Source organism: Camelus dromedarius, chromosome 4 (genome assembly GCF_036321535.1).
Source record: "Camelus dromedarius isolate mCamDro1 chromosome 4, mCamDro1.pat, whole genome shotgun sequence".
NCBI classification, from domain to species: Eukaryota; Metazoa; Chordata; class Mammalia; order Artiodactyla; family Camelidae; genus Camelus; species Camelus dromedarius.
Window position 1 is genome coordinate 37,033,416 of NC_087439.1, and position 21,908 is coordinate 37,055,323.

The following is a 21,908-nucleotide window of genomic DNA, read 5'->3' on the forward strand; positions in this document are numbered from 1 at the left end:
CAACAAAAAATAACCCAATCCAAAAATGGGCAGAAGACCTAAGTAAGCAGTGCTCTAATGAAGACATACGAATGGCCAAAAGGCACAGGAAAAAATGCTGTGTATCACTAATTATCAGAGAAATGCAAATCAAAACTACTGTGAGGTATCACTTCACACCAATCAGAATGGCCATCATTAAAAAGTCCACAAACAATAAATGCTGGAGGGGGTGTGGAGAACAGGGAACCCTCCTATACTGTGGGTAGGAATGTAGTTTGGTGCCACCGTTACTGAAAACAGTATGGAGATTCCTCATAAAACTAAAAATAGACTTAACATATGATCCAGCAATCCTGCTCCTGGGCATATATTTGGAGGGGACTGTAATTAAGAAAGATAACATGTATCCTAATGTTCATAGCAGCACTATTTACAATAGCCAAGAAATGGAAGCAACGTAAATGTCCATCGACTGGATAAAGTTGTGTCACTCACACACACACACACACACACACACACACACACACACACACACACACACACACACACACACGAATACTACTCAGCCATAAAAAAGAATAAAATAATACCATTTGCAACATGGATGGACCTGGGAATCCATTCTAAGTGAAATAAGCCAGAAGCAGAAAAATACCATATATCACTTATATGTGGAATCTTAAGAGAAAAAAAAAAAAACCACACAAATGAACTTATTTACAAAACAGAAACAGACTCAACAGACATGGAAAACAACCTTAAGGTTACCAGGGGGAAAAGGGATAGGAAGGAATAAATTGGGAGTTTGAGATTTGCAAATACTTTTTAAACAAAATAGATAATAAGTTTATACTGTATAGCACAGGGAACTATATTCAGTATCTCCTAGTAAACTATAATGAAAAAGAATCTGGAAAGGAATATTTGTATCTGTGTGATAGAAACATGCTGTACACCAGAAATTGACACAACATTATGAAATGGTCATAGTTCAGTTTTAAAAAGTGGGGACAAATATGTTATTTGTACATTTTTTTGCATTTATACAATTGAGGAAGTTATTCTCTATTTCTAGTTTGCTGAGAGTTTTTAATCATAAAGGGTGTTGTATTTTATACTTTTTGGATTCAGTTTGCTGATATTTTGTTCAGTATTTTTCCATCTATGTTCATGAGAGAGAATGGCCTATAGATTTCTTCTTATTTCTTTGTTTGATTTTGGTATTAGGGTAGTGCTATCTTCATGGATCGATTTAGGAAGTATTTTCTCTGCTGCTTTCCTCTGAAAGAGATTGTGGAGAGTCTGTTTAAATTCTTCCTTAAATGTTTGATAGAATTCATCAGTGAACTCATGTGGGCCTAGTGTTTTCTGTTTTGAAAACTTACTGATTATTGATTCAAATTATGAAGTGTAAGAGTTTTATATAGGTTCCTAATTTGATACATGATTTGCAAATATTTTCTCATTAAGGATCTTTTTTGCTGTACTGTTTTTAAGGTAGTTGCTTTGGGAATGGTTTAAAACTTTTTTTTTAGAAGCAGTTATTTTCCAAATGCAGATATTGACTTGTACAATACTAATAGTAAATGAATAATGATTTCATTGGCTATGCTTCCAGTAAACTTCTTGTTGGAAGGGTAACCTAAATAAATATTATGAAGATAAAAATAAGTAAGTAAAATGAAAATTGGGTGCCCACTAGTTAGAGAATGTTTGTAAAATTCTCTTCCCTCCATTGTACATACATCTATAGCCATTAAGTTTTCAAACTGTTTTCATTGATTTCTCAGGTATACAATGTAGTGTTCAGCTCCTTTGTTGAGCTAGAAAGCCCCTATACCATACAATTCACCTTTCTAATCATAACCTTTTGAGTTGTAAGTAATTTATAAAAAATGTTTACTTCAGGAGCCAAATTTATTACTTAATTCTGGGTAGAGACTGAAATTTAGTGAAAATGAGAACTCTGTGAAACTCAAATGATATTTAGTAACTCTTTATCCACCTATTTTCATACGAATGTTCATAGTCTGGAGGTAACAAATGCAAAAAGATTAATTGGACTTAACCAAATTAAAAATTTTTAGTGTGTCAGAAGATACCATGGAGAGAGTTAAAAGACAACTTAGAGAATGGGAGAAAATATTTGTAAACCATATGCTATCTGACAAGGGAATTGTAACTAGACTATGTAATGAACTCTTACATTCTAACAATAAAAAGACAATTCAATTTAAAATGAGCAAAGGACCTGAATAGACATTTGCCCAAAGATATACAAATGGCCAGTTAACACATGAATAGATGCTCAGCATCATCAGCCATTAGGAAATGCAATTCAGCACTGTAATGAGACACTACTTTGTACCCACTAGAATGGCTAAAATGATAAAGAGACAATAGCAAGCGTTGACAAGGTTATGGAGAAATTTGAACCTTCATAAATCACTCATGGGATTTTAAACTGGTACAGCCGCTCTGGAAAACAGTATATTAATTTTTCTAAAAGAACTTCGAATTATTATATGAGCCGTCAGTTACACCCAAGAAAATTAGAAATATGTATCTACACAAAACTTGAACACAAATGTTCATAGTAGCATTATTCACAATAGCTAAAAAGTGGAAACAGCCCCACAACTACTTTTTAAAGCATCCAGTATCTATCTGCAAGGCAGTATACTTTGGAGACAGACTCTAATTTCATTTGACCACTAATAGTTCTAGACAGCATAAGAGATTAATATAGAAATGAATCCCAAACTTCTTTAATTGTTAAAGGAATTCAGAAGGAAAAAAAGCTCATTGCTTCAGACTGAGAATATTTGAACAATGGACAAAATTGGATTGGTAAAAACCAGAGAAGGGTTTGATTTTGAATTTAAGCCAGCAGAAAAACTGATCAGGACTTTATCTCTCTTTTCCTATACTTACATTAACAAGTATTTCTGTCTCTGGGATGACACATAGGCTATCTTTTAGAGTTGTGAGTCATGAAAATTATTTGCCAAATAGTGTGTCATTATCTCACCAATAGCCAATGCCAGAAAACTGTGGAGTGACTGACTTTTGTTCAGTTTCTCACATTGTCTCTAAATTTGATAACTTTTTATCTTTTATAATGACTCCCTGTTTCCATTATTTTTACTCGCAAGAACTTATTTCTTACTAGTCCAGTGACTGCCTGATTTTCCTACTTTTTGTCCATTCCACCCTTTTAATCTTCCACAGTGCTCTGAAGCTCTTTCCAAGTAATTGATCTGATGGTATTTTCTCCTTCAGTAGCTCCTAAAGTCATTATTTGTGGATGTGCTATTCAGTAACAGTTTGTCTAGTTTATGCAAAATGAGAAAAATAAGAACAAGTTAGGAATTCCATACAAGTAAAATTCATTCATTTTAAAAGTCTATTTTGTGTTAGTCTATTATGTCCTTCCTGTTTTAGGAGCATATAAAATGCCCCTTTTAAAAGATTGGGAGCAGAGTTGGATGATAATTGCTATTTGAAATTTCCTTACTTGTAAAAAGTGGCAGTTCTTTCTAAAATTTAAATTAAAACATTTTTTTATTTTGGTCTTTGAAATTCAAAGGTCTTAGAATCACTGGCCTGCAGGATTAGGTCCCTTAAACCCTGACAGTGGCACATAAAATGGTTTTTATTTTGAAATACTTAATGAATTTTATCTCTTGTGCTACTCCAGTTCATTGATTGCAGCTCAGTGGAAAACTTGGTTCAGAAGTCTTGTGAGACCAAGTTTGTGCTCAGCTGAAGTTTGCCACATTCATTTAGCAAAATATTCTGTGGGGCAAGGGGTGGATGAAATCCTGATCTGTCCATTCCTACTTTTTCAGTTTTGTGTCTTCAGCTTTTCCATGTAAAGTTTATTCTATAGAGTTCCATGGACTAATACAGTTCTCTGAATGCATGCAATATGCTTCTCATAATTAAAAGATAATAGATCAACGAAGTAGTAATCCCTTAAAAGAATTCCCATGGCAAAGTGGTTAATACATCTTTTTATCTTTTCTGTAAAACTTTCAACATTTATTTGTATTATAACTTTGTTATTTGTACTCAAACTCTTTGACGGAGCACATTATTTGGGCTCTTACGTTTGTCACGTATACATTAACATAAACTGAATTTACGGCCCATGATAACATTCCAGTTTTAGCTTTCTTTTGTCAAGAAATATAACACTTATGAGAACATTGTTTTTTCATTTTAACATTCTTTAATAAAATGAACTACTTACCACATACTTGCATGTTAACATGGCTTTTAAATATCTTTTTTTCTTTATTTCCCAGAAATTACTTTTATGTTAGTGATAAGTATCTTCAAGCAGTTCAGAGATTATATGCCAAATGCATCCTTCTTGGTCTGTTTATGTGTGTGTGTTTGTGCATTGTGAGTGTCTTTTGTGTTATTTCATTTGTTGACCATATATTTGTATATTAAAAAAAAAAACCCTTGAGCTGAGAGTTTTAAAATATGTAATTTTAGCTGTTTCTTGTTGCTTCATTGATGAAGAAATTCCATATGTTAGGTTTTTTTTTTTTAACCACTTACATTGTTGGATGACTATTCCTGAGAATAGGCATAAGATCTAGGATAAATTTTTTTTTATTACTCCAAAAATCTTATTTTTATAGTAGAGTATGCCTATCTTGGTATACCTCTAAGAAGAGGAAGCATTGTCCTCAGAACATTAATACCAAACCAAGAAAACAAAATGATTATGTCGTTTTTACTCTTCAGTGTTTCTTAACTACTGTTTGTATACAGTTACATAGAAGATATAATCTAAATCAGATTGGTTACCTAGCAAAGTACAACTACAGTATAAAGTAAAGGGACAAGTGGTTTGAAGGAAACAGACTACAAAAAACCTGCCTGGTAGAAAAATTTGTGCTTGTGAGGAATGAAGGATACTTGGGAATTTCTTAGAGAATTGTAGATTAAATTTAATATTTAAAAATTGCCGGCATTTTTGTTACTTTAAAGAAAATTTTTAACTTAACAGTCCACATCAGCATCAGCGTCTGCATCGCCATTTCAGTCTGCATGGTACAGTGAGTCTGAGCTAAGTCAGGGAGCACGCTCAAGATTGCAAAACCAGCAACGGGATCACGACTCAAAAAGACCTAAACTTTCCTATACAAACTGTACATCTACCTCAGCTGGGAGAAGTGTTGGACATGGTTTAAATGCAGTATCAGGTAAGAATTAAACTTGTGTAAGAATTACTGTATATGTATTTTGGACAGAAGCCCTTTTTCCAAGATATAGTGTATTAAGCAAGTGGACTGCACATAAGATAGTGGGTCATAAATACAGTGCAGTTTCCAAAATACAGTGGAGTTACCTTAACTTAGTGTTAGAACTGAAATTAAATCTTTATTTTGGTTTTTTGTTCTGATTTTGTACAAATGTCTTACATAAACAGGGTATTAGATTTTAATTAATTAAAATAGCTGGTATATATGGTAATAAAATTGGTAAAAGTGACATATATTCTGCTGGTTATTATAGTAGGTAAATTTTTAAATTGTTACTAGGAAAGCCAGATTTACTGATACATGTTTAAAATGTTTCCTAAGTGTACTTTTTGTAAATAATAAACATTGTGCTATATGACACTTATTTTCAGAAAATGTAGAAATTCTTTAGTTAAACAAAAAATAGTTGGTGATATTCTAGTGGGAGTTCTGTACTAGGAAGCAGAAAGCTGTGATTCTAGCCCTCTTGACTAACTGTGGCATTGGACAAGTTACTTAACCACACTAGTATTTAGATGACTTATGCATAAAGCTTCATGTTTAGTATCTTGTACTCAACAGATCCACATTTGCTCCACAAATTGAAAAGCTCTTTTGTTGAGAGGTACCTCCTGAGTTATACTTCTTCAAATGAAACACTAGCCAATGCCTGAAATAGTTCTAAGATAAGATAGAATTTGTAATGACACAGCTGGAGATATAATTCTTGAATTGCGTATGTACTACCAATTGAATTAGTGTAAACAGTTCCTTTCTGTTTGATAGGCAGGACTACCATGGGAAAGACATGGCCCTTCTGAAGGATATTGCGAGTAGTATGATGAGTAAGAGCAGACTGACCTTAACTTTGTAGACAAATTCCATTGCGTAGAGATCTTTCTTTGCTCTGCTCTGTGAAGGCATAGCATTAACCCTAGACCATTTCCTTTAATGAAGAGAAATGATTATGGCTTTTGGGACTAGGAGAGAAAGAACAAAAATTTTAAGGTAAATAGTGAGGGGGAAAGTTTTGAGACTTTAAAAAAATTTTTAATTTACTTTTAAATGAAATCATATCTAACAAAATTCAGATTATAATCGCAACAAAACATTAATTCTTAACATAAGAATGAACCAAATATGGCAACAGTGATAATAGTTCTGACAAAATAGTTTTAAACCTACAGTATAGCATCTTTCATTTCACAATGGCTTTGATTTTTATTTCGGCTGTTCTTCAACATCACTTTCATTGACTTATAAAATTCTACATCTTTGGCAAGCTTTATATTTTTGTTTTGCAAACATTTTACAGCATGTTTATATTGTGTGGTCAGATATTCTAGAGAGTGACTGAGACATTGGCATCCTGAATGGGGATAGTTTGTAGTGTTAGAGAAGAATGTGTTTGAGTAGGAGATAATTTTATAAGTGATTAGTGAATAATTTTGTGTTATGCCAAATTTTGCTTTTGATTCCAACTAAAACTGGGGATTCCTATAATAAACCATATAACTGGAGATTCCTGTAATAAACCATAATTATCTCTCTGTGTAATACTGAAAATTTGTTGTCATCAGAAACCTTGAATGCTTTCTCTGAATTAAAACTTCTTCAATTATTTTAAGATTCTTCTTGGAGGCGTAGTCAAGTTCCCAGATCTTCATCAGTGGTACTTGGATCATTTGGAACTGACTTAATGAGAGAGAGGAGAGATTCAGAGAGGAGAGCAGATTCCTCCATTAGTAATCTTATGGATTATAGTCACCGAAGTGGTGATTTCACAACCTCATCATGTATGTATAAACTATTTTGTTATATATAGCTTACGTAATAATGTTTTGTTTTTCTCTCTGTGTGTTATCATTAAAATCACAGTACAAAGGAGTTAATGAAGTGAATATTATGAAGATTTAAAATATAGGGTAGCTTGGTATGTTTTCTAGTACCTTTTTTGTCCTTTTGCTTTAAAAAATGTAAACAATTTAAGGTACATATACATGAGTATCCAGATTCTGTCTGCCTATAATTCTTTCACTTTTAAGATTGTATTATATCTTAAAATATACTTGATAGGTTCTTATATATTACAATATAATTTGCCTTATGAACTGACTAAAACTTGAAATCATTTTAAGACATAATTTAGAATTCCTTTAGTTTAACATGAATATGTCTTTTTCATTTAGTTGAAATAAAGACCCATATTGTTTCTGTCAATATACATAAGCTTAAGCTCTTCAAAATAAATACTATAAAACAAGAACACTAAATAACTGAAGACAAAAAGTACTGATTAAAGTTGACAAATATAGCAGATAAAAGTGGAATTTGATTTACAGAGAAGAAAATAACATTTGTTTTTAAAGGTTTAGGTTATTTTAAATAATCTTAATGGGGGAAGGCTTTGCTTTATTTAAGACAAATAAAAGCATCTTTTTATTTACTTGGCTTTGGATGCAGAAGTTTTGGTAGATGGTGTCAATAGCTTCTAAGTTGGGGGGTATAAATACAGAATAGAATGGATTTAATCCCTAACAATTTATCCTTTTGTGAGACTCCATGTATTAGCAAAGTAGCGATCTAGCACTTAAACTAGATGCATGGATGACTATTCTTTATGAAGGGATGCTTTGGTATTTCTCATTCCATTTGAAGATTAGAACTACAAGTGGTGTACTATTAAAATTGCGGATGCCAGGGCTCTATTCTGACTCATAGTTCCCAGCCAGCGTTTTTTTTTTTTTTTTTTTTTTTTTTTAATGCGTAAGTATCTCTGATGAGTAAACAGGGATGAGAAAGAATGACTGCTGTTAACTTAAAAGAAGTAAAAAAGCTGGAGAAATTTTGAGCTGTTAGCACAGTTTTCCATAAAATTACAAAGGTGATAGTATTTACGTGAAGTAAATTTTGTACTTACTGCAGAGTAAGGAAAATCTCCAAAACATCATCTCCCTATGATAATTTTGCTTTTACTTGTTATGAATTACTTACATTTGAATTTTTTGCCCCAGTTAAAATTCCTTATCCATTTAGATATTCTTCTACCATATCAATTTCTGATTAATAAATTCAGCTATTTTACCTCCATCAAGTTGGTAGATTGATGTTTACCTCTCATAAGCTATGATACATTTCTTTTTTTTACTTGTAATGTTGACTTTATACAGCAGTACTGATTTTACCAAAAGTATAGAAAGACAGATAAATATGTTTGTTTTTTTCTGTAATAATAAAGCTATGTAGTTCTAATATACCAGTATTCAATTTGAATCCAGTGTTTCATTTTGGCAGCAGTTAGTGGTTAATAGACTCAAACTTAATAATACTCACATTATTCATATAATTGATTATCTTTCCTTTCTTTCAAAAATAGATGTTCAAGACAGAGTTCCTTCTTCATATTCACAGGGAGCAAGACCTAAAGAGAACTCATTGAGCACTTTACAGTTGAATACATCATCTACAAACCACCAAATGCCTTCTGAACATCATACCATACCATGTTCTAGGGACTCTGGTAGAAATTCTTTAAGATCCAATTTTTCTCCAAGAGAATTAGAATCTCCTCAAGGCAGTATACAGCCTGGATTTTCTTATATTTCAAATAGAGATGAAACCTCAGCTATAGGCAGTTCAGATAGGTTTGGTTCATCTCAAAGATCATTTCAAGAATCTTCTGACAATGAAGGTAGACGTACAACAAGAAGATTGCTGTCACGTATAGCTTCTAGTATGTCATCTACTTTTTTTTCACGAAGATCTAGTCAGGATTCCTTGAATACAAGATCACTGAGTTCTGAAAATTCTTATGTTTCTCCAAGAATCTTTACAGCTTCACAGTCTCGTAGTAATGCAGCATCAGCTTCTGATGCTCCTGATAATAGGGCATCTGAAGCTTCTCAGGGATTTCGATTTCTTCGGCGAAGATGGGGTTTGTCATCTCTTAGCCAAAATCATAGCTCTGAGCCAGATTCCCAGAATTTTAACCAAGAATCTGAAGGTAGAAATACAGGACCATGGTTATCTTCTTCACTTAGAAATAGATGCACACCTTTGTTCTCTAGAAGGAGACGAGAGGGACGAGATGAATCTTCAAGGATATCTACCTCTGATACACCATCTAGGTCTCATATTTTTAGAAGAGAATCAAATGAAGTGGTTCACCTTGAAGCACAGAGTGATCCCCTTGGGGCTACTGCCAGCAGACCACAAGCATCTGCAGCACCGAGCAGTGCTGCTACAGGTGGCTCCACTTCAGATTCGACTCACAGTGGACGAAATACAGGAATAACAGGGATACTTCCTGGTTCCTTATTCCGATTTGCAGTCCCCCCAGCACTTGGAAACAATTTGACCGACAATGTCATGATCACTGTAGATATTATTCCTTCAGGTTGGAGTTCATCTGATGGAAAAAGTGATAAATCTAAAAGTACACCTTCAAGAGACCCAGAAAGACTGCAAAAAATAAAAGAGAGGTAAATTTGAATACCCTTCTTAAGGCTATAAAGCAAGAGAAGATTAGAGAAAGAGCTCTTTTTTTCTAAAATGGTTTCTCATAACAGTGATATCTGAAATTTCTTCCCTTAAAATTTACATTCAGTGAGATGTTTAGTGTCTTGCTCAGAGATAAAATGGATGAAAATTAGTCGTGGAGGTAGGCACTGGGGATTGCATCAGGGAATAGTCTAATGGTTAATTTTAACCAGCTTTGGATGCAGACATATACAAAGACAACAATCTTAATCTCTTATCCTATTTCTTGGTAGATTAGTGCTAAATAGGATTGGTAAGGGGGCACAAGTGGTCATGGATTATCAAGACAATGTTTCAGCCTTTAATTAGATCATTTATTTACCATTTATTTGTATTTCTCATTTCAAATCTTTTTCGGAATGAGGTAAAATCATTTGCACAGATTTTTAATTTTGTTTTTAAAGTCCAAATGTATATTGAATATTCTTTATATGTTGTGACTAACAGAAATATCAGTTTAAATTCAGGGCTTAGAATCTTTTTATTCTTGTGAAATCTTTTGTAGAGTTGAGATTGCTTAAAAATCTCTAGTGAAAGATGAAAAAAATGAAAGATCAGAGATTTTAGCCTCAACTTGATTATCTTGTCATGTTAGTGTAGTTACTGAGTTTTTCCAGGTATTAAAATTACTTTTATGATAAAATGGGATAGGATAGTACACATAAAGTATACTTGTAAGAAGAAAGACTTCAGTAAAACTAAGGTTGTTGGCTTTTTTTTTTTCCTTGTTCATAAAGATCCTTTGTAATGGAATTGTTGTGAAGCATAGCTGTTAGTATCATTTTAGGTTTTTTTGTTCTTTGAGAAGAAATCCATTCATATCTTACTCTGGGGATAAAAGAAAGGAGCTTCACCTGTTTTCTGAGACATGGGCATTGACTAATACATTTCCACTTTTCCTTATATAGGACAAATTGTTCCATGTGATTATTCTCTTATTTCAAAATTTTCTATTTTTCCTTTCTTAGAGGAAGATTTACTCTGCCCTGGTAGTGTTTAATGTTATTACAGCAGCTCCCTCTGATTGCAAGCTGTCTACAGAGTAATGTAGTAACTATTATATTTCTTGTACACAAAGTTAGATTAATTTGAATGCAGTAGTGGCTGTAATGTAAGTAGGGCAAAGCACTAAGTTAGTGATTTTCAAGGAGAAACCAGTTAAGCCAGCACCACCCTGTCTGGTAGGTAGTTTAAAAACCAGCATTTGTTGACATTGAGTTTACATGTGTATGTGTTCCTCTATTACATATTTTGCTTATATGTGAGGATTATAAGACATTTGACAAATCAAATGAATAAGAGTATGAAAAACTTGAATCTCCCAAAATGAAAACTGTCAGCCCAAAGAAAGTTACATCTAAAGGTGAAAACATAAACATTAATAGTTGAAGTAGTATCTCTGGTTAAGCATAGGCATGAAAGTCACCTCTTGGCACACATCTTTTGTTAAAACTCATTTGGAACCCATATAATCCAGGTTGTATTTCAGTAACAGTTTAACATTCAGTATCATCAGTTTACTGAGTACCTTTTTCATGTCAGCAGTGGGCTAAAGCAATAGAGATTTTAACAAAAAAATTATTTGTTTCGTAGTGATCATTCTGCATTTAAATTAAGCAGTACATGTTGGCCTGTGAAATAGAGGACATAGGTTAATGGAAATTGCTTCACTCTTTAAAAGCCTACCTTTGTAGAAATCAGGATGATTTAATAACGTTACTGGGGATGGGGAAAATGAAGAATTTAAAAATCTTTTTTTTTATTATGACTTAATATAAAAAGCCTATCAGTTTAAACATGTGGTTCTGATAACATGTAAATGAAAAATCACTAGTCAATATTTGTTTAATTCATCAAAGTTGTCTTAAAAGTTCTGGGCGGTATTGGGGAACAAAACCGATGGGTATGTAAGTACATTATACTGCTGGAATTGAAGTACTCTATGATACTGCAGAAATTAAAATCTCTTAGGGATATTTTTAAATTGATTGTGAAAATATGGAACTTAAACTGTGCCACCAAAGACAAAATTACGTAAATCATTTGAAGATAAAGAATAGGATAGCTATTTCCATTATAGTTTTCATTTTTATTGAAATGGTTTTTCATAGTAGTTGCTGTTTATTATTGTTGTTATTTGCCCTTTTTTTACCCAGAGAGATAATGATATTGTTTGGGGTTATGTGTGACTGGAAATGACCAACTAGGATGAATTACTATAGCTCTGTTCAGGAAATGTACTTTCTTTTCCAGCCTTCTTTTAGAGGACTCTGAAGAAGAAGATGGTGACTTATGTAGAATTTGTCAGATGGCAGCTGCATCATCCTCTAACTTGCTAATAGAACCATGCAAGTGCACAGGAAGTTTGCAGTATGTCCACCAAGAGTGTATGAAAAAGTGGTTGCAGGCCAAAATTAACTCTGGTAAGATTTACCCTTTGTGTATTCTGTTTTCACAATTCTTCCAAGAGATACATGTATGTATGCATTTTAGTTAGTAAATCTGATTATAATTTATTGTCAAATTTATACTCTTACAAATGTCAACCATTTTTGAAGCAAAAACATTAAAGAGCATTAGTCTTGCTTCATAAATTTAAAGTATAATAGTGTTACTTATATTTCATTTACCAATCTGTTTACTTTCGTACATCTGTAATACAAGTGTAATTTGTTATCGTTGGTGACCCTTATATCATGTAAGATCATTTTGAATCAAAGAAATATTTTTACTTATTTACCAGCTTTGTGTCCTTGAGAAAGATTATTGTCTCTAATGCTGTTATGCAGTAATAAGATTACTGTAGGGATTCATTGTTTATTGAATGCCTGTTATGGAGCCAGACACCTTTCTAGATATGGGATATAAAGAACAAGACTGATAAGGCACTTACTCTTGTGGTGGCATTAAGTGTTAAAGGAATGCCTTGTTGAGGTAAGGACATTTTAACTTAACGAAGAGGAACTGTCTAATCCAGAATGACGGCAAGAGCATTCCAACGGAAGGAACAACTAGTACAGAGACTTTAAGGTAGGAATGACTTAGGTGTGTTTGAGGAATTGAATGAAGAAGGCCCTGTACGGCTGGAGTATAATTAGCGGGAAAGGAGAGTGGTGATAATAGTGGAGATAAGAGAGATTAGCAGAGGCTGACTTATTTAGAACTTTTAAAACTAATGTCAGAAGCTTAGATTTTTATCTCAGTATTATAGGAAGCCACTCAAGGTCAGAGGAATGAAATGATCTTATTTATGTTTTGTCTGCTCTGTGAAGAGTGGATTTTAGGAGGACAGGAGTAGAGAGAAGCAGGGAGGTCAACCAGGAATCTATTGTGGTGACCAACCAGTAATCTATCTTATAAGAGGCGGTCATGGTGTGGTAGAAATGGATGGATTCTGGTATATTTTGGAGGTAGATTCTTTAAGACTTGCCAGTGGATTGGACATGTTAGAGTGAAGGGGAAAGAACAATTAGGGAAGCTCATGTTTTGCCTTGAGCAATTAAGTAAATGGTAGGGCCATTTCCTGAAATAAAGAAGACTGAGAATGGAAAAAATTCGGGAGAGGAAACCAAGAGTTGTGTTTTAGAAATATCATATATGAACTATTTATTAGATAACCATATGGAGATGTCTGCTGGGAAGTTAGCAAGACAAGCATGATGTTTCACGGGTTTTAGTGCTGAAAGTTATAATTTTGGAAGTCATGAGCACACAAATAATATTTTAAGCTTTGGGATTAAATAAGATCACTAGAGCAAGAGCAGATATCAAAGAAATGAGCCCAGGACAGTCCTGAGGCACCCAAATGTTTAGTGGGAACAGAGAAGGAGATTTAAGGAGCAGCCTTAGTCTGGTAGGAAGAAAACTGAGAAAATGTAGTGTTGTGCAAGGCGAAAGAAGAAACCTTTTAAGAGGATGTACCCTGTCAGGTACTGCAAAGAAGTCAGAACAAAAAGATAAGACAAAGAAATGACAGTTGGATTTGGTAGCATGGATGTCCTTGGTGACTTCAGTCTCTGTGGAGTGGTGGTGGTGGGTGGGTGGGGGTGTGTGTGTGTGCACGTGCGCGAGCATCGGGAGTGGAGGTGAGTCATAAGCATAATTGAATTGGGCTGAGGAGAGAAAATGAGGTAATACTGGGGAAATAGCAACATAGCTCTCCCCTTACAATAAGCTTTACCATCAAGGAGTTTATAGATACAATAAGGTAGGAATTGGAGAATCTTACGGGGTCATGGTATGTCTTTATGTTTTGTTTTTTGTTTCGAGGTAGCAGATTTGGAGGCATGTTTTTATTTTAACAAGAGATACAATGGAGAGGGAAAAAATTATGAAAAAGGAAGGGAGAGATGGGATCCAGAGCACAAGTTGAGTAGTTAGTCTTTGATGGGAGAAAGGGTACTTCATTTCTAGAGGGGTAGTGTAGGTTTGGATTATTGATCAGTTTGTTGCTTTGGTCTTAAGGTGCTTGAATTCCTCTGTAATTTTTCTGTTTTCTTAGTAAAGTCTTTAACTGATGAAGGGGTAGATTAAGATATTTTCACATGTGGGGATAACATTTTAAGATGTTTTCAGGTTTTTCAGGTAGTATTAGTGTTCATAAAAATCTGGCCATGAATATGATTTAAAAGTGGGATACATGTACGTTATTTAAGAAGCAGTTTTCAGATGCTTGGATACAGACAAGGATTTGAGTTCAGTGGGATTGGGACCTTTGCCAGACAAACATGATAGAAGAGAGTTAAGGGTATTTGTAAGGATATTTGTAAGGATGTAGCTGTGGTGAGCCTGGAAATTAGACAAAATCAGAAAGGGAGTAAGTACATCAGGAAGTGGATAGTGAAAAGTAGTAGGGTCAGTGTTTGAGTCTCATTGACACTGAAGAGAAATGCCAGAGTAGGTGAGGTAGAATGATGAGAAATTGAAGATACTCAGGAGAGGATACTTAAAATACAGATTTTAGGGGTAGTGCAGTAAGCTGCGATGACAGGGTCAAGAATACGACCATAAAGTGGGTGGACTGAGATGGGGAAGGGTATTGGAAGCAAGGATGCTGAGGAAGTCAGAATCAAATGTGAATGGTCTATGTGGGTGTTGAAATAGCCAAGAAATAGAGGGCCAGGTACTAAAGTCATTAATGAATGAGGAGGGACTTAGAGTTTCAAAACAGTAGTAGGTGTTGGGGTGGGGAGGGGGCCAGCTTTCCCTGTTCATTGGTCCTGAGGTATGAAGTGTTATGGGGGAAATATGGCTGCGGAAGAGTATTATCAGTCTGAGGCACTGTGGTTCAGGCTTGAAGTTGAAGAGAGAATTCATAAAGGAGACTGCTTAAGGGGAATTTACTTAAATCAGACAACATGAGTACCAGAGGACCTAGTGAAATGTGACTAGGAGGGTAAGAAATGTGGGAAACTAGATCTGAGTAATAAAGGTACATAATTGGATGAAATTGAAGGTCTTATGGTGACAGCTTGGTAACATAGGCAGACTGGTTTGAGATATGATGTATTTTCATTTTAATAATCTGTTGTAGGAGTTGGGTAACCTGTTCAAACTAGGGACTATGAGGCTAGTGGGAAACTTTTCCTGCAGAAAGGTAGTGAAGGCCTCCTTGGTGTAGGAGTTTATCTTTTCTTCTAAGCTAACATGATCCCAAACCTGTGGGATGGGCCGTCATAACCTGTGGCAGCCTCTTCTTGGCTGTATCATGTTATGACAGCCTCATAGGCTTTATTAGTCACTACCCTGAGGTGTTACTAAGATTTAATGAGTGCTCAGCATGGTTCTTGACACTTAGTAAGGACTCAGAAATGTTAGCTATTACCAAAATGAAAAACAGCTTGATTGACCTTCTGATGTATTTGCATTTGGATTGTTGGTATTGTATAGGTAGAAAAACATAATAGTATGTATTGCTTAAGAACATTGGATTTTTGAAGTTAGGTTGGAATAATGACTCCCAACACTTAATATAGGATTTTGAGTAAGTCTCTTAACATTGGTTCTCGACCCTGGTTGCTGATCAAAATTACCCGTTGGAGTTATAAAGAAAATGTAGATGCCTCCGATCTACTCCTGAACATTCTTAAGGTCTGGGGTTGGGCCTCAGTTCATCATGAGTAAAACTGAGTAATACTTAGATCATAGGGTTGTTGTGAAGGTCACATGAGATGTTTGTGAATAGTTTCTCACAATATTGAGCTCACAGTAAGTATTCAATTAAATGGCTTTTATGAGGTAATATTAAGTACTTTTAAAGACACGGTCAAATGAATGTAAAGATCTGAAGAGCTGAGCCTTCCTGATAAGTTTTCATAAGGCTTTCTCATATTTACATAAAGACTTCATCTGGTATTAAGCAGCTGCTATATATGGATTGTTAAACTCTACAGAGTATAAAAAGATGAATAGAGTTAAGTCTGGTACAAGCTTAAGCAAATGCAGTCAGAGTCTACTAAATGAGATAGGATGTAAAAGACAAGGCCCTGGATTAAAGACTGTAGGGATAAATGGGTTCCTCCCAGCTGCATATGGCCTTTTTGAACAACTGCTAAGGTCACTTGTTCCATAGAAGAGAAAAATGAAGCCCTAAGATGTGAAAGAATTTATACTAAATGATCTCCAATGTTCTTATTTTATGATCATCACACTTTTCCTGCTTCTGAAGCAGAGAATAAATGTCTGATAAGAGAAAGCCTTCTAAAGTTCCACATTCTTTATATTCTCCATCATGTCATGAACCTACCCTGAATTTAGTTCAGTGATATAATACTAATTTTTAAAATTAAGAAAATATTCCATATGTATTTTAATTTCAACATTTCCAGGTATGCTAGACTCCTAAAAAACTACTTAATCTTATTCATATACTTGAAATAAGTATCTTTTGTATTGACTCCAGCTCATTTTGAGACAACATAGACATGTTACTACCTCAAAATTGCACTCGTTTTCCTCTCAGCTATTTTCTAGAAAATGCATGTACGTTAACTATTACTGTCTTGGACTGTATGCTGATTTTTACTATTTTAAGAATTGTTAATGAAATAACACTATTTCTAAGAGTTTTATGAGCTCTTGAAGACAAGAGTGACTACCTCTTTCTAAATCTCCAGAACCGCTAATATTTTTGACACATAACAAGCACTCAACAAATGTTAGTTGAATTTAATCTGAACCTTTATTTTGCTACTCACGTGACTTTTTCTGATTTTTTTAGGACATCTTTTTTTCAATTTAAAAATCTTATCTAAAAATAAACACGGGGAGGGGGATGGCTATGTGTTTAATTAGACAAGACTACTACCTACTTAATTGGAGCCAAAAACTTACGGATAACCAAATGTTGAGTGCATATAGGACAGAAGGAGTTTTGCTTAACTGTGGTAAACTATGTATTTTATATATAAAATTTACCCTGTTAACCATCATTAAGTGTGTAATTTGTGGCGTTAAGTACGTTCAGAATGTTGTGGGACCATCACCACTATTTCCCAAAATTTTAAATCATCTTAAACAGAAACTCGGTACCCATTAAGCACTAATTCCCTTCTCCCCCTCACCCCAGTACTTGGTAACTTCTGATCTACTTTCTGTGTAAATTTGTTTATTCTGCATATTTCATACAAGTGCAATCATACAGTATTTATCCTTCATGTATCTTATTTGTGCCTTATTTTACTTAGCAGTTGTAGCATATGTCAGGACTTCATTCCTTTTATAGCTGAGGGGAGCTGTTTTTATCTTAACAAAAGTAGATTCCTTTTTTTTGCCTCCTAGCTTGTAGGGAAGGCACATTGCTGAGACCACAGAGGTCTTACTATATGTTGTCACATGAAAGGTACTGGCGTTGGTATATGTAACAAGTTCTTCTAGATACCATGTTTTCTGGGCATCTTGCTGGAATACTTAAGGAGGAAGTAGGAAGTACAGATAACATTCCATTGTCAGCTTCTCATGATCAGAAATGTAAGAGTATCTGGGAGGGGGAAAAAAACAACAGATACCTAAATAATGGGTGGAGGCATAGATACCACAGAGTTGGACTTGACATGCACATTAGGTATTACTGATTGCAATTTTAGGAGCTTTTACTGATTTATGGCAGTAACACAGTCTCCCTACCATCTCTTCCTACCTCCCTCCCTTCCTTTCAGTTTTCTGTATTCTAAGCTTAAAACCTACAAGGAAAAATATTTTGTGGAGACATAGCAAAATTAAGCTTTATTTGTAATTTTTTTACCAGGTTCTTCGCTAGAGGCTGTAACCACCTGTGAACTCTGTAAAGAGAAGTTGCAGCTTAACCTGGAGGATTTTGATATTCATGAACTACATAGAGCTCATGCAAATGAACAAGTTAGTATATTTTGCCTAATTTGGTAAGTGTCTATTCTATGCTTAAAGGACAACTCTTGAAGAAAAGATTAAATCATGGTCAGAAAACCTGCATTGAGATAATAAGAGTAATAATAATGTTAACAATTTTACTGCATTAGGTATAATTTTATAATTTTTCTTTATCTTCCTATAACTTTTTGTAACTGAAAGGCAAAAAAAAAGCAAGTCACAGGTTTTAAATTATTAAGGTAAAATTTATTATATGCTTCCTAAATAAACCTAAAAATAAAGGCTTAGGAAAGTGATCCCAAAGCAAGCATGCTAATCTTACCTCCCTAGAACTATCTCAGTTGTGAATGTCTCTGTGTCCTGGAACATGATTGAAACACTAAGCTCTGGGCCTGCATCCTATTTCTTTCTTTTCTTTTTTTTCTTATAGGAATAGTTTCTCATGTGCCTGTCTACCCCCGTGTTCTTCTACTATTCTGATTCCCTTCACTCCCCATTCCTTCCTCCAACTTTATGTTGAACAAGTTATCTTATGAAATCTTTTATTCTAAGTTCACATTGTTTATAAACCTCTTTCTTTTAGTATTTGTGTCATTACACAGCCATTTATATAATAAATAGTCTCTGATCTTAATAATTAATTTTTTTCAAATATTTCTTATTTTTCAGTTTTGGTATGTATTGATAACTCTTCTCACAATCATTTATTTGTTCTCTAATTTTGTTTCATGAAGCTTTAAATATTAAAAAAATTTTTGAGATGCTTAAATTATATAATTAGAATGAAGAGTTAAATATTTCCCCCTTTTTTCCTTCCTAAAGGAAAATTTGGGAGTCAGGGGGGAGGTGTTACAGGAGATTACAAGAGTCAACTCAAGACCTGTACTATCCAAGTGTGCTTAATATTTGTTATAGAAAGAGATGTAATGGTGGGAGAATGCATGAGTGCTTGAAAAACATTTTTTAAATTAAGGAGTTATGGACGCTTTCACTTTTTAAAATTGAGCTAAAGTTAACATAAAACATAAAAATCTTTTAATACTGAAGAATTCAATATATTTGCAGTGTTGTGCAACCCCCACCTCTGTCTAGTTCCAATATACCTTCATCTCTCCAAAAGAAAATCCTGTACTCATTAACCTCTTCCTGCCTGTTCTCTTCCTCTGGCAACCACCAATCTGCATTCTGTCTCTATGGAATTACCAGTTCTGGATATTTCATACAAATGGAATCAAGCAATATGATCTCTTTTGGACACCCTTTATTTTTTAAATGTGGAAATAATGAATACTCTTTGAAAATCTGATTAAAACCACACTCCTTACAAAATATACAAAGACACAAAATTTATATATGATATAAGGGATGAGCCAGTTGTCCAAAGAGAATACCATTTTTAGCAGGGAATTGTCTTAAATCCCCAAGGAGTCTCTCTAGACAGCTGCTGAGTATTGTTATTTTAAGGAATGGCAGAAAGAATATGTAAAGGTAGAACAATATAAAGAAACTTGTTTTTTTAATCTTCTCAAAATGAGAATAGGTTTCAAAGGATTTTTTTTCCTACCATTCTTCCTTCTCTAGGTGCTCCAGGTCTCTTAAAGATGGTTCTTTGGCTTTTCAATTCAACCAGGAATGTTTTTATGGTTTGCCAAGAATTTTAATGACCCACAGTCTTAAATGATGTATATAGGGTGTGAGGAAATACTAGCTGGAGTCGTCGTAAAAACAATGACCGTCTAGATTAAGTTTCCTGGTCTTTAGCTTCTTTGTTTTGTGTGAATCTTGGATTCTGGGGACCCAAGAACTACACTCATTTTAAATGATTAATTTAATACAGTTTATTTCCCCATTAGCCAGTGGCTTCATTTTTTTTTAAGATGTGATACCCATTAAAATTTTTTCTAACTTTTTGGACATAAATTTCCCTTTAAGTTAAAAATAAGAAAAGTAATTCAGTGAAGATTTAAGGAAATTTTTAAAACATCAATTTCACATTTCTTGAATGCTCTTTATAATCTGATAACCAGTTAGTTACTTGCTGAAGTTGGTACTAAGAATGTATAGTTCTTAACTTCAGATGAGTTATTTAAAAAATAGTACAACTTAAAGATAGTTCGCAGTATAACAATTACAGATTAGATTTTTTAATAACATTGTATTTATAACTTGTATTCTTAGCTTCAAAACAATGGAACAGTTTTGAATCAAAGGAATGTTTTTACCCACTATAAATTTCTATGTGAATGATAATGAGGAATAATTACTGTATTTTCTTTATTGATTCATTTTTATATTTACTGTTGCCTTAATTATATTACATAATAAACGCTTGACCCATTTGAATAGGTTTTAATTACATAGTTTATTGACTTAGCTATAGAAGAAATGGTAATTTTTAAGTAAACATTTAGAGCCATTTGTATTAATTATATCTATTAGGAGCCTTTTAGAGAACCAGAGCCTTTATTCTATCATCAAATGAGTTAAAAGTCCCACTTTTATATAATTCATTACATAAAAGACATAATGAAAATAAGAAGGTATTCACACATATATTTAGATTCATTATAGCATTAGTGCAATTATGGAGGGTGTTTTTTATTTCTTGGTGTAATGGATGGTGCTATATCTCTTACTAGAAACTGGATATGAATACATTTCCTCTATCAGTACACTGTGAATATCAGTCCCTCATCTATTAATTTTTCACTCTTATTCTTTTTCTCATTTGCTTCCCTGTTAAAGGCTGAGTATGAGTTTATCAGCTCTGGTCTCTACCTAGTTGTGTTACTGCACTTGTGTGAACAAAGCTTTTCTGATATGATGGGAAATACGAATGAACCAAGCACACGTGTCCGAGTAAGTAATCTTGGAGCAGGGGAGAAGGGAGAATGTGATGGAACAAGTGTTTACTTTGGATAGGAAATTGTTTTATACATTCATATTCTATTTATTTTGGTTTGATTTGATGAGATCTTATATTAAAATCTTTCTTAAAAATAAAGATACTGTGGACTTAATAGAAATTACAGTCTTCCTTACTTCTGTATCAAGCAGCCTAATTTTCTCATAAAGCTATTTTAGAAAAAGAAGTAATTTTCCAGCTCTTGAAGGTAATTGGAATATGTTTCAATGAAAAATAGGGACAGAATTGAAAGTACTAAGGAAAAATGCTCTTTTTAATTAAAAAACAAAAATCAGACTCAGTATTACAACCTGCAATTGGGCTCCAAAAACTGAAAGAGTATGGGAAATTAACTTCAATTCATTTGTAACTCTCGTGTAAAGCATTACCAGTGTAGTGGTTTTTAAGCATTCCTATTGCAAACTTAAGATTTGGACTGTTTGGTCTTTACTCTGTGCATTGTTTGTTGCATTAATTTAATACTTAGGCTGGTTGTTTGTTAGGTATCTGTAATTAAATGGTACTATTTCAGTGTACTAGTGGAAATTTATGCTCTATTGCCTTGCCCATTTTATGGTGCAGGGGCTAGAGTCTACATCTCATTGCAGTAGCATTCTGAACACTTCATATCTTGAAATGTGCTCATAAACATGTCTTTTAAACTATTTTTTATATAAATGTTCTTTGGTGATAAAAATTTAGTAGAGTTTATATGGTGGGGTATAGTGTTTGTTATATTTTGAAAATTACCAAATAACCAATTCAGTGTATATTGGTAAAAATTTTTCTGTAATGTAAACATTATTCCTGTGAGCCAGTTGACTGATTATTATCATTCAAAGAACTTTAAAGAGTGTTAAGCAAAAAGATCTCGA

At 33.7% G+C, this 21,908-nt stretch overlaps 1 protein-coding gene across 9 annotated transcripts in view; it reads left to right on the forward strand.

The window, feature by feature from the left end:
* Positions 1–21,908, forward strand: part of MARCHF7 (membrane associated ring-CH-type finger 7) — a 46,705-nt gene that overhangs the window by 20,309 nt on the left and 4,488 nt on the right. For 7 of the 9 annotated variants that reach the window (XR_010380590.1, XM_031451519.2, XM_064484839.1 and 4 more), the window contains exons 3-8: positions 5,009–5,204; positions 6,872–7,039; positions 8,620–9,724; positions 12,036–12,205; positions 18,028–18,137; positions 20,874–20,987. Coding sequence is in view for 6 of the 9 variants with exons in the window: in XM_031451519.2 (XP_031307379.1) it covers positions 5,009–5,204; positions 6,872–7,039; positions 8,620–9,724; positions 12,036–12,205; positions 18,028–18,137; positions 20,874–20,987 (1,863 nt within the window). In the remaining 3 variants the exon portion in view is untranslated. Of the gene's footprint in view, positions 1–5,008; positions 5,205–6,871; positions 7,040–8,619; positions 9,725–12,035; positions 12,206–18,027; positions 18,161–20,873; positions 20,988–21,908 lie in introns of all 9 variants that reach the window. The other 2 variants (XR_010380592.1, XR_010380591.1) reach the window with 1 other exon arrangement.